The 14,519-nt window shown below is 39.7% G+C and overlaps 1 protein-coding gene across 1 annotated transcript in view; it reads left to right on the forward strand.

Annotated features, from left to right (window-relative positions):
* LOC108037847 (acetylcholine receptor subunit alpha-like 1) overlaps nucleotides 1-14,519 on the forward strand; it is a 68,371-nt gene that overhangs the window by 44,235 nt on the left and 9,617 nt on the right. The window contains exons 4-9 of the mRNA XM_044458639.1: nucleotides 1,850-1,894; nucleotides 4,070-4,179; nucleotides 9,554-9,734; nucleotides 11,964-12,424; nucleotides 12,693-12,904; nucleotides 14,132-14,433. Coding sequence (XP_044314574.1) covers nucleotides 1,850-1,894; nucleotides 4,070-4,179; nucleotides 9,554-9,734; nucleotides 11,964-12,424; nucleotides 12,693-12,904; nucleotides 14,132-14,433 — 1,311 coding nt within the window. The remainder of the gene's footprint in view (nucleotides 1-1,849; nucleotides 1,895-4,069; nucleotides 4,180-9,553; nucleotides 9,735-11,963; nucleotides 12,425-12,692; nucleotides 12,905-14,131; nucleotides 14,434-14,519) is intronic.

The following is a 14,519-nucleotide window of genomic DNA, read 5'->3' on the forward strand; positions in this document are numbered from 1 at the left end:
AAGTTAGGAAGTTGGGATTTTCTATGGGTTTTATATTTGGCCAATAAATCCGACCTACCAAATTTCATAAGGATCGGCCGACTATATCCTATAGCCGCCATATAACTGATTGATCGGAAATGCCATAACTTTGGTGTTTGTTAAGTTAGGAAGTTGGGATTTTTTATGAGTATTAAGAATGCATCATATGAATAATTTTGGAGAATATAATTTACAGAGTATTCTGCAAGGGTATATCAACTTCGGCTCCGCCCGAAGTTAGCTTTCCTTTCTTGTTAGGGCTTGCATTGTTGCATTAACCTAAATCATTTTCTTTGTTTTGACCGAAGAAACAGAAAGGATTTCTGTAAAAAAAGTTATGAGCTTAAAAGTACAATCATAAAAATAACGAAAAATCGGCCCCAAAATACAAATCAAGTTTTAAATGCAGATTTTTCTAAAATCGAGCCACAATCATTTAGAGGTATGCCAATTTGAAATCGAATGTCTGTAAGAAAAGTTATGGGCTCGGACGTGCAGGTTTTAGGCCACTTTTCTGCAAAGCCATTTTTCGAAAATTTCGAAAAGGGTAAACATCATAAAAATGATGAAAAATGGACCCAAAAATACAAACCAAGTTAAAAACACAGATTTTTAGGGAATTAAACCACAATCATTTAGAGGTATGCCACTTTGAAATCGGATGTCTGTAAGAAAAGTTATGGGCTTCGACGTGCAGGTTTTAGGCCACTTTTCTGCAAAGTCTGTTTTTGAAAATTTGGAAAGGGATAACACTATAAAAATGATGAAAAATCGACCCAAAAATACAAACCAAGTTAAAAACACAGATTCCTAGGGAATTAAACCACAATCATTTAGAGGTATGCCACTTTTAAATCGGATGTCTGTAAGAAAAGTTATGGGCTTGGACGTGCAGGTTTTAGGCCACTTTTCTGCAAAGCCATTTTTCGAAAATTTGGAAAGGGGTAACACTTTAAAAATGATGAAAAATCGACCCAAAAATACAAACGAAGTTGAAAACACAGATCTTTAGGGAATTAAACCACAATCATTTAGAGGTATGCCACTTTGAAATTGAATGTCTGTAAGAAAAGTTATGGATTGAGAAGTGCAGGTTTTGGGCCACATTCCTGCAAAGCCATTTTTCGAAAATTTGGAAAGGGGTAACATCATTAAAATGATGAAAAATCGGCCCAAAAATACAAACCAGAAATAAACCACAATCAATTGAAAGTATGAAATTTTTGAATAGAAATAAAGTTTTGGAAAATAACTTTTTAAAGACAAAAAAACACAAAGATTTTAAAATTCCTCCAGTAGTTGCCCCCCAATAGTTTGATGTTTTTTTTTGTTTCGCGTCCCACCGCAATAGTTATTTAAGCATCAGACCACATTTACCTACTTTTAAACCTAATTGTCTATAATACCAAAAGGGAGGGAAATGGTAGTCTGCACCCGATAAATTGAATTAAACTCAATGGATATAGTAGAAGGCAGCTAACATCAGCTTCTGAACGTCTGGGATGCGATTCCACTCGCCCCAGTTTATTTTACCCCTCGACTTCCTCTTTTTGAAGCACTTTAAAATAGATTTGTTAGGCGACAAGAGCTGCATCAGAAGTGGAAGTGGAGCTTCTGCAGAGGGAGCACAAGTTCAGTTCACTAAAGCAACATTTTCTCAGCGCAACGGTTTCTATTTGATGGTCTCTGCCACTCAATGGCCAAGCTGTCAGAAAATCCACTTCCCCTTCAATTCGGCAGCCGCGACAACTGTCATCGTTAAATTAGTGAAACTCTTGTTAAGATTCGAGTCTAACAAATCTTTACGCTTTATCTCGTTTATTTGCAGAATCTGAAGAATCAAATTATGACAACAAATGTCTGGGTGGAGCAGGTAAGTTAGTCGTAAAATCTAAAGATGAAATAAAAACCAACTGCGGACAAACTCATATTCATATATTTTTGCGTAATTCTGTATGGTTTGCTCAACTGTGATTTGGCTTTCCAGCAACATGAATTTGCCATTTGCATGCCTCGCTGAAGTCGAATGCAAAATAATTTGTGCCAGCCAATTTCGACGCGCTCGCATTATGCCAAACTTCTAAGTTGGCCAAGTGGCCTGGCTCCATTTCCCAGAACCACCAAGATCCCAGGACCATTCCCACTTCCACTTCCAATTTCTGTCCGCTTGCCACTCTACATGTCCATTGGCTTTGCACTAATGCGGCGAGCAAAAGTTGGGCAAAAAACCAAAAAAGAAAAAAAACAAAAGAGGAATATCAATTGGTCCGAAATCCGACTTTTATCCCAGCTGCTTTTAAACACTCACGCGTTGAGGAAACAAAGCGGACTTTAAAGTTTTCCGGTTTTGCATAATACATGCACAGCAAATTCATCGCACACAAATTGCAGTCAATAGTGGGAGCAGCTTATCCAAAGTATTTGGTTTGACAATTCACTAAAACCGAAAACAATAACAAAAGCGGAATCCAAAATGTTATATAAATTATGCATTTGCCGAGCAATTTAGCGATTGTGTGCCTCTTTATTTGTTTTAGCCAAATGCAAATGTACATTTCAGGCCTCATTATGAGGGGATGCATGGCATTTTGGGTTTCCAAATATAGTTTGGAATGCATGCACGCCTAAAATTTATTTAATTATTTTGAAAGAGGGTCTTTTAAATTTGAAGATAGTAAGTTATGTTTAAATTTATTTTTTCTTATTTCTCTTAGAAACTCCAAAAGTTATGGGTTAAAAATGTTGAAATGTTGTAAAAAAATATTTCATTTATTATTAATCTCCTTTTTGTGTCATATTTTTCACAATATCGCCATTCACATAAATTCCATTAATGTGATGAAAAAATTTCAGATTAAACGCATTCCAAAATCAAGTCCCCAATAGCTTGAACTGCAATCGTGCCTGTGTTTGCTTTCGAATTTGGTTTTGTGGTGTGCCACGCCCATTCATAAATAGATGGCAGTCTGTCAATAAAGCCGCAAACGCTTGCGCACGTTTACCCATAAATGCTTTAGTGTATTTGGCCAACGAATTTGGCAAATGCACTAGTAGATACTATATACCGCAATTTAATGATCTATATATTTTAATACATTAAGTTGAAAATTCAGCCAAAAATAGATAGGCAACTTTCATTGAATTTTTAAGATATTTTGAAGCAAGTTCTTGGCAGAGACAATAAAGTAGTTTTTATTATTCTAGAGACTCTTTTATATAATCGCTGAAATTCGTGTAATCACAATTGAAACGAGATGTCGTGTGTAAGTCGTATCAATATTAAATCGGTTGTGGATCCCAGTCTGCAATTATATTTGCAATTATCGGGAATTTCATGCTTGGTCAGCACGAAAGCGAGCCAGCTCTGTCTGCCACCATTAAACCTCAACCCAATATAAACTCGTTTAATCCCCAGTGTGATGGCTCCCACTTGGCGAGGCCGTATAAATATATATATGGAAAGCGGCAATCAACATAATTACAGTTATGCGTAAAAGCAATAAAAATACAAGTGCGAGTAAAGCTAAAAGAGTCCCGACTAATGAATACTTATTATAGTTTATCACCAAATAAAAGTATATTGACTTTTCGATTATTAAAAAAGACAAAAGTTGGTTATATTTGGCAATGTTTTTTTTTCAACTTTCAATTATTTTAATCTTTTAATATTATTCAAAATAAATACCTTGCTTATATGCACAGCAGTCAAATAGCACTCAGTCCTTAAACATGAACCCAAACAGTGAAATACAATTGTATTATGAAAATGTAATTTAATGCCAACAGCTTAGCGACCATCGAATTAATGCATAATTAATGGAATTGAAATTGCAGCAATACATGAGTTAAACGCCCCGAACCGCAGAATTAAATATTTATAAATACCGTACAATGAGTACCCCCGTTGAATGTGCGGAAATTTTCTAATTTTTTACCCCATACGTTTAGTTTTTCTATTATTCATGGCAATCAAGCATAAATAATTGTCATTTGCATAGTTATAGCTTCTGTTTTGCACCATTTTACAATGTGCATTTTGCAATTTCAGGAATGGAATGACTATAAATTGAAATGGAATCCGGATGACTATGGAGGCGTGGACACGTTGCACGTACCCTCCGAGCATATATGGCTGCCGGATATTGTGCTCTATAACAAGTAAGTGCCAAACTAATTTTCGCCCAGCTTATCGATTAGAGATTTGCCTGCAGGCAGCTTCCCAGGATCTTTCGCAGTCCCGCCCTGGAGCCACTGTGCCATTTGCATAATTGCCCCGAATGGACGGCGGTATAAATCAAAGCCAAACCGTTCCTCCATTCGGCCATTTATCAGGCGATGATTAACGTATTTTTATTTCAATGTAACTTGAGCGTTGCGGTTGCCTTTCGGGTTTCCCTTGGAGGCTGGCTAAGTGTCCTGGGGTGGGGCTTTTGGCTCCCAGTCTTCAGTTCCGAGGAGTCCACAGCCCTCAAAATGAACGTTTTCCTTGGCTTGGTATAATTATTACAATTTGCTGGAGTGGAGCCAATTAGAGGACAGGGATCGAAATGATACGGAAACTGTGGAATAAGTCGAGAAATTAAAATAAAATTCAAGGACCCACAATTAACTTAACTAATTGAAACATATAAAAGAAATAAAAGATAACTTAGCGGGCTAAAGAAGTTGGTAAAGGAACGACTGTATCCTAGTTTTTTAAAAGCAATTGTGAAAGAAAATTTGTAGAGCAAATATGTAGAACAAAAATATCTAGTCTGTAACTAAAATTTATTTATTTTATATTTAATAACAAACTAAACTAGAAAGGAGGCTAGCTTTGGCAGGTCTAATTTTTTAAAATTTTTAAAGTCCTTGCAGATTCTATGTCAATATATAATTTAAATAGAAAAAGGAAATAATATGCGTGATTCCTTTATTTTGTATTCCTTTATATTATTTCGCAATCCTTTTCAACATATCCTGCCCACTGTCCGCCTTCAGTTTGGTTGCCTAGACACTTGACTTTGTCGATTTGCCAAGCTGGCAGCCCAGGACATCGGTCAGGATATCTTGGCTTTGAGTGCCGTGGATGTTGTTGCTGCGGCAGATCGGCTTACGCGCTTTATGGGCCCTTTATGTGTGTCGATGGGTGGGGCAGGGGCGGGGTGGTCGTACTTTTTTTATACCACCGACTTGGCAGAGGCAACTATACGCATAGCATACTTTCGTGCTGTTTCGCTGGCAGTGTCATAAAAAGTCGTAATTTATTGCTTGGAAAAAGCTTAAATTTCATTTGCCAACCAACGACAAAAGCATTGTAACTATAGAAACTGGGAGCGAGTGTTATTTGAACGCCATGGGTGTTATATCGCCGGCTTTGGTCGTTGAGACGTTTTTTAAACTGCAAATAATTTGTACGCACCATAATGAAGCCGTGCCTCGCTTTGTTGCCGCATAAAATTGAACTTGAAGTGTCCTTTGTGTCGTCTCCCTTAATTGTGCCTCGTGTTTTTCTTTCTCCAAATGCCAATCGAAATGGCCTGGCCAAAGTCCATTTAATTTAGTGGCAAGTTGAGGTGATGGCTTACGGCTCATTTTATGGCATTCCAGCCTTAGAATCTCGGCAGGAATCTGAGACAAATTCGTAAAAATTAAATGAATGATAGTCGAATATTTATCTTGTCGGCTTTTAATGTTGCCGCAAGGATAATAAACGTAAGTCCAACGTCAATATCAATATCCTGCCCGTTGGGCTCTCGGTTTGATTCGTTTACACTCAGAGCCTCGGAGCAAACAAGCAAGGTTGAAAATTTATGCTGAAATTAAGCAGCAAGAATTGCAGTGTTGAAAAAGAGACGCAGCTCTGCGTATGTTCCACACTCGTTGGCTGTAATTTTAAATGCAAATACATGTGCAACGGGGGGAGGAAAGCGCGTTTATTGTCACACTCATACACATTCGCAACAAGGACGATGGCAATCTATTTTACGATGCAACTTTTTGTGCTGCACAAACGGGCAGGACGGGGGAAATGGGAATCCCCTTCGCGCGCCCATTTGTATGCAATGAAAAATGTTTAATTGTCTGCTAAACGCGCAATGGCAGCAAAATAAATAGTTGGCCAGGCTTTGTAAATGGTCCGAATTTGTGGCGGCCCACCATTACAAATACCTGCGTGCGTGCCGCACTCGGACGCACATTCAGGGCCAACATTCTGGGCCGCAAAAGAATTCGGTTTTTATTTATTGCTCGCGGCCTGGCATTTGGTCTTGTTTTCAGTCCCATCCACCGCGGATTGGAACCATTTTGGCAACATTTTGTTAATTTTTAATTGCAATTATCCCTTGCATTTGTTTTGCACTCAACTAGAACGGGGCACAACTAGTCTCCTGGGAGCTGGCATAATTATCTACCCGTATGTGAGCTCATCAGATGCGCATACAAGCGGCAGACGTGACTGCCAAACAACTACCGAATCCTCTTGGAGCCGCTTAAATAGGCTGTCTGCCATCCACCACTGCCTCCCTTGGCCTAAATTGGCCCACTGTTTGTATTTGTGAAATCCGCTTAATTCCAGCAATTAATTTTCATGTTGATCCAAGAAATTAAAATCGCACTCGACTGACTCAAGACCCCAGTTTCAGGTTTGGCCCCATAATCAAGCTTACTCTGGCCGCATTTAGTGGTTTATGCGACTATGGTTAGCCGGCGTCCCTCACATTCCGCATATGAGTTTATTTGGGGCCTATCGAATAATTACCGTTTGTCTACATGAGGAGGAAAATTAAGCGATTTCAGCTTGGAGAGACTTTTAATTACAATTAACATATATTTCTTTGTTTTAATTCACTGCATATTCATTATTAAGTCAAAATGTTTGTATTTATTTTATCAAATATTTTTAGATACTTTATCAACAGATTTTTAACTAACAACCGCTTCCTATAACATCATGGTTTTAAGTTAGGCTGATTCGCAAGTAATATTATGTTTTTACCGTGAGGATTAAATGACCAAATTAAATTTAATTTTCTTTGCTGAAAAAGGACTGGGCATCGCATTTAAAACAGATTTAATGTCGCACCCATATGCCCTATTTGGCAGGAAAAATAATCCTACTAGGACCGCACACACACTCACCCACACACCCACTCAATTGTGGGCAAAACGCATTACCATTTTGAGATGCCATATTAGCAGAATGCCATAAATCTCTGCCCAGGCATTAGACCCCTCGGCCCGACTGTTGGCCACATTTGGCCCTTCCTCCGCGCACTCGGCGTACTATTCCCAAAGTGCTCTGCTTTGGCTTTGTTTTCTTTAATTAAATGAATGTTGTTGACAACTTTATTATCAGCTGAACTTTTGCGAGGCCCGGACTTCGACCAACGGCCACACCCACAGTGGAATCAGGAACAGGAGCCGCAGCCACTTTAATTCTATTATTGTATGTTGCTAGATGGGCGTCTGGCTGCTCCTCTCCCACTTCCCCACCACTCCCACTCCCACCCACATCCTGCCATTTCCCCCTCCCCCTACCACACCCTATCTATGATTCTTTTTCAACTGCTGTTGGCTTTTAGTTTTTAGCATGAAAGCTGACGACAACTGCGTTGAAATCAAAAGAAACGAAATAAAATTTCATTATCTTTCATTAGATTTATAAAAATAAAAATGGCGTGGAGAAATACGAGAGGGGCGAGGGGAAGGGCTGAGTACAAGGAAGACAAAGGCGATGGGGGCGTGAGGGTGAAAATGGGGACTGGGGCAGGGACAGGGAATCGGGAGCAGCGGCAACAAAGTCAGCAAAAAGTTTTTCTGCCCGGCAGCGGGTTGCCGACTCCCTTGATTCTGTTTCGGTACAGTGGAGCCAACTGTCATCAATAATTTACTCTATTTACTTATGTACGTAAAGTGGATATCCTAAAACTTCATATACTAAATCAATCAGTTCTAAGCAAAGCAAATTTGCTGATTTATTACCGGAAACTAGTATGACTACACACTAGTAAATAAAATTAATCATAGGCTGAAAAGCCGAATTAAAAATACATATATTTTTCACATAATACTTAAAGAAGATACAATAATTAATCTGCATTGCTTGTCCAAGATTTAAATTTGATTTGGATTTATCCTTTTTTCAAGCTAACATACATATGAACAACATAGTTTTTATGGTTTTATAATTTATTAAATAGAATATATAATTTTCATGGATTTATTTACAAAGAAAATGCATTATCTTTTACTAACATAGTTTCCCTTCGTTTAATTGGTAACTTACGTGTAATTTTGCCATACGGACTACCATCGATATGTGGCCCACTGTGAACCGCTTCGATTTCTGGCCTGCAAACTTTGACTGGGCCCAGGGACCAGAGATACAAAGATGGCGCTCGCTGTGCGACGCTGAGATTAACGCGCTGATAGACGCGGCAGGCGCCGTCGGCTTGGCCAGGATAACTGCCAGGACCACAACGATGACACTCATACGCCGCATTGTCCGACTTCCCTCTTCTATATATATATATATATATATATTATCTGTATATGTGTGTGTGTGCTTGTCTCTCGCTCTGTGTGTGAATCACCGTTAAGATAATGGCTGCAATTGCGGTGACCCCCAGGCGTGGTTTTGGCTTTTTTTCGGTTTCGGTTATAAACTTTTGTTCTCTTTGTTGATTTTCTTTCTCTGTCGCCCCAGACTCCTGTTCTCACTCCCCCCCTCCTCCCTCCACCCACTTTTTATCCACATCTCGCTCCCCTGAGCCTGTGTGTGTGTGTGTGTGAGTGTGCACTGCCGACAGCCATTTTAAATGGTTTTTAGCCATTAATGGTTGCCCGCTCGTTGATTTTGTTGCTGCTGCTGCTCCCGATGCTGCTGCCACTGCTGTTTTTGTAATAACATTTTAAAATGCTTTGCTTTTGGATTTAGATTTAGTGTACGTCTCTGGCCAGTGGCTATAGCCAGAGGAGTCAGGAAAGGACCTTGCTGCTAATGGACCATCGTCCACAGCCGCCGATGCTATATGCCAGATACGGAGGCGTGGCCCCTCCCTGAGGAATCGGTTGCCAAACCGGCATTTGCCGCACTTTTTCCAGTCTAAAATGAATTCGTAATTAGAAGCTAAAATGTATTTTTAATTAGTTCAGCAGTTTTAGTCGATCCTGGCCAGTGAATCCATTCGCAGGGCTAAGGGCTTCAATGCGAATCGCAGTAAATGTAAAAGGCTAATGCGAACATAGTTTTGTGAATTTTCCCATGTAGAATTTCCAAACTTTAACATTACGATAAGCTTAAATAAATATTAACATTAATTTGATTATTCCAGCCTTATCCTAACAATTTTCCTGAATAATAAATACAGTTACAAAATGTTTAATAGATATAAAGGTCGCTTTTCTGATATCCCTAAAATATCAATTTAACAATGTTTGATAAATGTTATGCTCCGTAAAATAGCAATCATGAATGATATTGATTTTTTACACCATAATCACATCGTTTTAATGTAATATGTTCTTCCATCTTCTTTTTCTCCCTTTTCAGCGCCGATGGCAACTATGAAGTGACAATAATGACAAAAGCAATTCTTCATCACACGGGCAAAGTGGTGTGGAAGCCGCCCGCCATTTACAAATCCTTTTGCGAAATTGATGTCGAATACTTTCCCTTCGATGAGCAGACATGCTTCATGAAGTTCGGCTCCTGGACCTACGACGGTTACATGGTGAGTATGGGATTTAGGGATGGGCGACCCACAATTCACCCTCTAAGAGGATAAGAGGATAAGGAGAGGCCCGGCAACAGCTGGCAACTCTGGCCACGAACAGATTAGGCCCCAGCCCATCAATCAAAATCGAAGCAAAATAAAACCCAGAGCGAGGCTTAGGCTTCGGTTTTGATTCTGTCTGACTGAGTGCTAATCAAACGTTGCTTTGACTCGATTAAAAAAACATTAATTTAAAAAAAAACATTCGAGGCAGGAGAACACCGCCGTTAAACGACTATTTAAGCATGTTAAAATAATGAAATTGAGCGTTTTTTATAATTCACTTGGGTGGATTTTCATGGTTAAATATGTGTGCGTTTTTTCCATTCGAATTCTGTCGTTTCTGTTTACTCTATTTTTTGTACACTTGACACGTTTCACTTGCTGTCATGTGATAAATCAAGTAAAGTCCCCATTTCCCATGCACATGCGTGTGCGCTTGTGTGTGTGAGATAACAGCTGCCAGCTGCGTTTAATGAACCAGCCACGCCCACGCCTTTTGGAAAACTTTTTGCCATGGCATTGTTAAATATGTAGAGAAAAGAAAATAATGGAAAACAATACCTACTCAAATAGGTTATAAAAACCATTTGAACTCCAGAAGAAAGCTATAAAACGATTATGAAATAATAAAAACTTAAATAATAATAAATGGAGTTAAAATATTTAAAAAGCATTTATATATTTTTAGCTAAATAAAATATTTAGCTTTCATTTATCTACAAAACATTTATAATTTTAAGATTCCTAAAGAATAAAGTAATACAATAAATATTAATAAATTTATTTCTATATCATTCTTATATACATAACCAACTTTGCAATCATACTTCTTTCAAGTGTATGGGGAAAATATTTCGACGGCAACACAACTGTTGCTCTACTATATGTCGGCATTTTCCTGTTGTTATTGTGTTCATTATAGCCGACATCAAAAAAAAGGGAAATCGGATGCGGGGGCAAAATCGAAAAATGACAGCACATTATTCTACATATAAATTTTCGTTTTCCTCCCTTTTACGCATCACAAATTTCGAGCATGCTTCATTGACTTTCGACTTCCTTACAACTCGTATGGGTTGTGAAATTTGTGGATCGGCTTTTTGGCCTTTTACAGTGTCAGCGCAAATATAGGACGAGGTATTAATGACGACTGTCTCAACTGGTTGAGAGGTTTATGTATCCTTAAAGTTTGACCAGTAAGAAACAAAGCAGGATTTGGAAATCAGAAATATAAATTTATAGATGGATGGATGAATGGTTAGAAATTGGCAGCTGGTAAGACAAACTTTTTGATGTAACCCATGGGAAAGTGACAGATAGAAGACTAATAATTAGATTAAGCATATGATTGCATCTTAGTCTAGCTGGTTTAAGAATAAAACTCATTTATTACTATAGAAACAAAGTACGTTTTTCTAAACAAAACCAACCACTAATAAATGAGCAACAGACAACAAATGACAAATCAAGCCAAATGGAAATGAAATAAAGGTTACAAGCGTAAATGCCATTTGCGTTTCGGGACGCACGTGAGCCAAACTTATCTCGATTCCTGCCATCTGTCGCTGAGTTAGGATCCGGAACAGGAATAGGAACCTTTCACCCTCACCTCCGCAACAAACGATTCTCTGTTCAATTGACGATTGTCAAAAATTTGTCAGAAAGTACGTTTTTCCATCACCTTTGATTTTTCCAACCGGCAAAGGGAAGCCGTGAGCGACACTTGGGGCAAATTTAGCAAAGGGAGCCTGGGAAAATGGGCCAACAAATCAACGTAAATAGATGTATGATTGGCTTGGGTTCGTGTCGACGCGAACAGGTGCAGCAGTTGCCAAAGTTGCCGAGCATAAATCAGCAAGTTTAAAGCAAGCAGCAGCTGGCCTTTCATATTGATTATCTCACTCTTAGAGCAATGTAATCAAATAAAAGTTATTGAATCGAATCGAATATTAATTTTAAAAAAATATGGCATTCTTTATGATCTTTTATGATAATGATATAATATCGAAGAGGTTTATAATTATTTTAATTAATTTATAAGTCATATAAAAATTAAGTTCCAACTTCAATAAGAACATCACATATATACCAAAAATATAACTTGGTTAGAAGCCAGTAAATACATAGCTTAGATATAAAATGTTATATTTTACAATACCTAATCTCAATTTTAAACATTTTCAGGTTGACTTGCGACACTTGAAGCAGACCGCCGACTCGGACAACATTGAGGTGGGCATCGACCTGCAGGACTACTACATCTCCGTGGAGTGGGACATCATGCGAGTGCCGGCGGTGCGAAACGAGAAGTTCTACAGCTGCTGCGAGGAGCCCTACCTGGACATCGTGTTCAACCTGACGCTCCGCCGGAAGACGCTCTTCTACACGGTCAACCTGATCATCCCCTGCGTGGGCATCTCGTTCCTGTCGGTGCTCGTCTTCTACCTGCCCAGCGACTCCGGGGAGAAGATCTCGCTCTGTATCAGCATCCTGCTGTCGCTCACCGTGTTCTTCCTCCTGCTGGCCGAGATCATTCCGCCCACGTCGCTCACGGTGCCGCTGCTCGGAAAGTATCTGCTCTTCACCATGATGCTGGTCACGCTCTCCGTCGTGGTCACCATCGCCGTGCTCAATGTGAATTTCAGGTGGGTTGAGTCACTCCTGGAATCGAAATTTGATGTTAAAACTAATTAAAAAGGTGTACGAAAGTATACAAACAAGTCCAGAAGTGCTTTGGATTCATATTAAAAGACAAAGTTCCTCTTTTATTGCACTTTTATAAATGATTTCAAAACCATAGATGATTTCACTTCCATTCTATATTTTTGTTAGCTGACTACAACATGAGTTGGAAGTCATTGACCAAACTAAATTAAGCTCGTTTCTAACTTTAATCTCGTAAATGGCTTCCAGATCTCCTGTCACGCATCGCATGGCGCCGTGGGTGCAACGCCTCTTCATCCAGATCCTGCCCAAGCTGCTCTGCATCGAGCGGCCCAAGAAGGAGGAGCCCGAGGAGGATCAGCCGCCCGAGGTGCTCACCGATGTCTATCACCTGCCGCCGGATGTGGACAAGTTTGTCAACTACGATTCGAAGCGTTTCAGCGGCGACTACGGCATTCCAGGTAGGAGGGACAGAGCCCAGACCATAGTTTCACCTTCCACCGGGATTCATTGAAGAGAATTCTATAGAAAAGAGGCAAAAGTTTCCCCCCATTTTCCCGCTCCGCTTCTGGCAAACTTTTTGTGTAGAACTTTGCTTCTTGGGCTGGGAAATTTATGAATGTTTGCAACTGGCTTTAGTGGGCACATTACCAACGGAGCATGCAGCGAGCAACGGGAAACTTGCAACTTGCCAGTTTATATTCCATTTTAAATATGCACAACAACATGGAAATTATATGCATTCAGACACACCACTTTATAATGATGCTGTGTTCGGAGGGCGGGCGAAATAATTTATGACAATTAACAAGTGCAACTGCAAGGATGCCGGTCAAAAGGGAAAGTTTCCTCTGTGCTTTATAAGTTCTAGAAAATACGTTTCATAATATTTTGTCACCGCCAGCCTACAGCATTTAGATGACTCATTAAAATCACGTCAAAAGTTACAAGGCCCAAGAAATAGTTTCTCTTCGTGAAACGGATTAGTTTTGTGCACGCTCAAATTTCAATCAAGTGCACCCTGTGCCTTACGTATACGTAATATTACGTATACGACCCTGTGACCAAATGTTTTGAGCTTACGCTACCCGAATCTAATAATTTCTCCTTTCGAGTGGCTTTCAAGGCGCGCAGAACAGAAAGGGAAATTCTAAAAGAAAAGAGCTAAAACTTTGAAATGGCCCAGCGAAATAAATGGAAAACAGAATGCAGAAAACTATTTATTGAGTTTCCTTATTGTATCCCCGGCCCTGCTGTTCTGCTTCTGTTGAGCCGCCCTCGAGCTTGAGGGCCCTTTGTCCACTCACTTCCTTCGGGGACATTGTGCCAAGGAGAATTGCGCCGAAGACAAAGCAGAAAAGTTGCAAATTGCATTTACAACTTTATTTGCCTAATGCTGTTAATGCTGGCAAGCACTTGGAAAAAAGAGGCCCCTCAAATTGGGTCTTAATTCTGTATGTATTTACATAAATATAGATACAATTGAAGGTGAAGAATATTTCTTTAGAATGTTTTCTAAGAATAGTAATTGTTGGTCAAGGATTTGTAGTTCCCTGATTATACTATAGTCACAACGCTTACAGGCTAAGTTAAATATAATAGCTTGCATCATAAATAAAGTTTTAATTTAAGTATACTTGCTAGAAATTTGTATTTGGTTTAATATAAACTGTCATCTATTTTTACAGCACTACCCGCCTCGCATCGCTTCGATTTGGCCGCGGCGGGTGGCATCAGCGCCCATTGTTTCGCGGAACCGCCGCTGCCCTCCTCACTGCCACTGCCGGGCGCCGACGACGATCTGTTCAGCCCGTCGGGCCTCAACGGGGACATCAGTCCCGGCTGCTGTCCCGCCGCTGCAGCTGCCGCCGCGGCCGCCGCCGATCTCAGTCCCACGTTCGAGAAGCCCTACGCCCGCGAAATGGAGAAGACCATCGAGGGATCCCGCTTCATAGCACAGCATGTGAAGAACAAGGATAAGTTTGAAAGTGTAAGTAGTCAGAGAAACGTTGAAATAAATACACACAAACCAAACCAAATTTATTATGAAAGTGTTTCACATTTACCACTACGAGT

The sequence above is a fragment of the Drosophila rhopaloa genome, unplaced genomic scaffold (assembly GCF_018152115.1).
Source record: "Drosophila rhopaloa isolate 14029-0021.01 unplaced genomic scaffold, ASM1815211v1 contig_167, whole genome shotgun sequence".
In the NCBI taxonomy this organism is placed as follows: domain Eukaryota; kingdom Metazoa; phylum Arthropoda; class Insecta; order Diptera; family Drosophilidae; genus Drosophila; species Drosophila rhopaloa.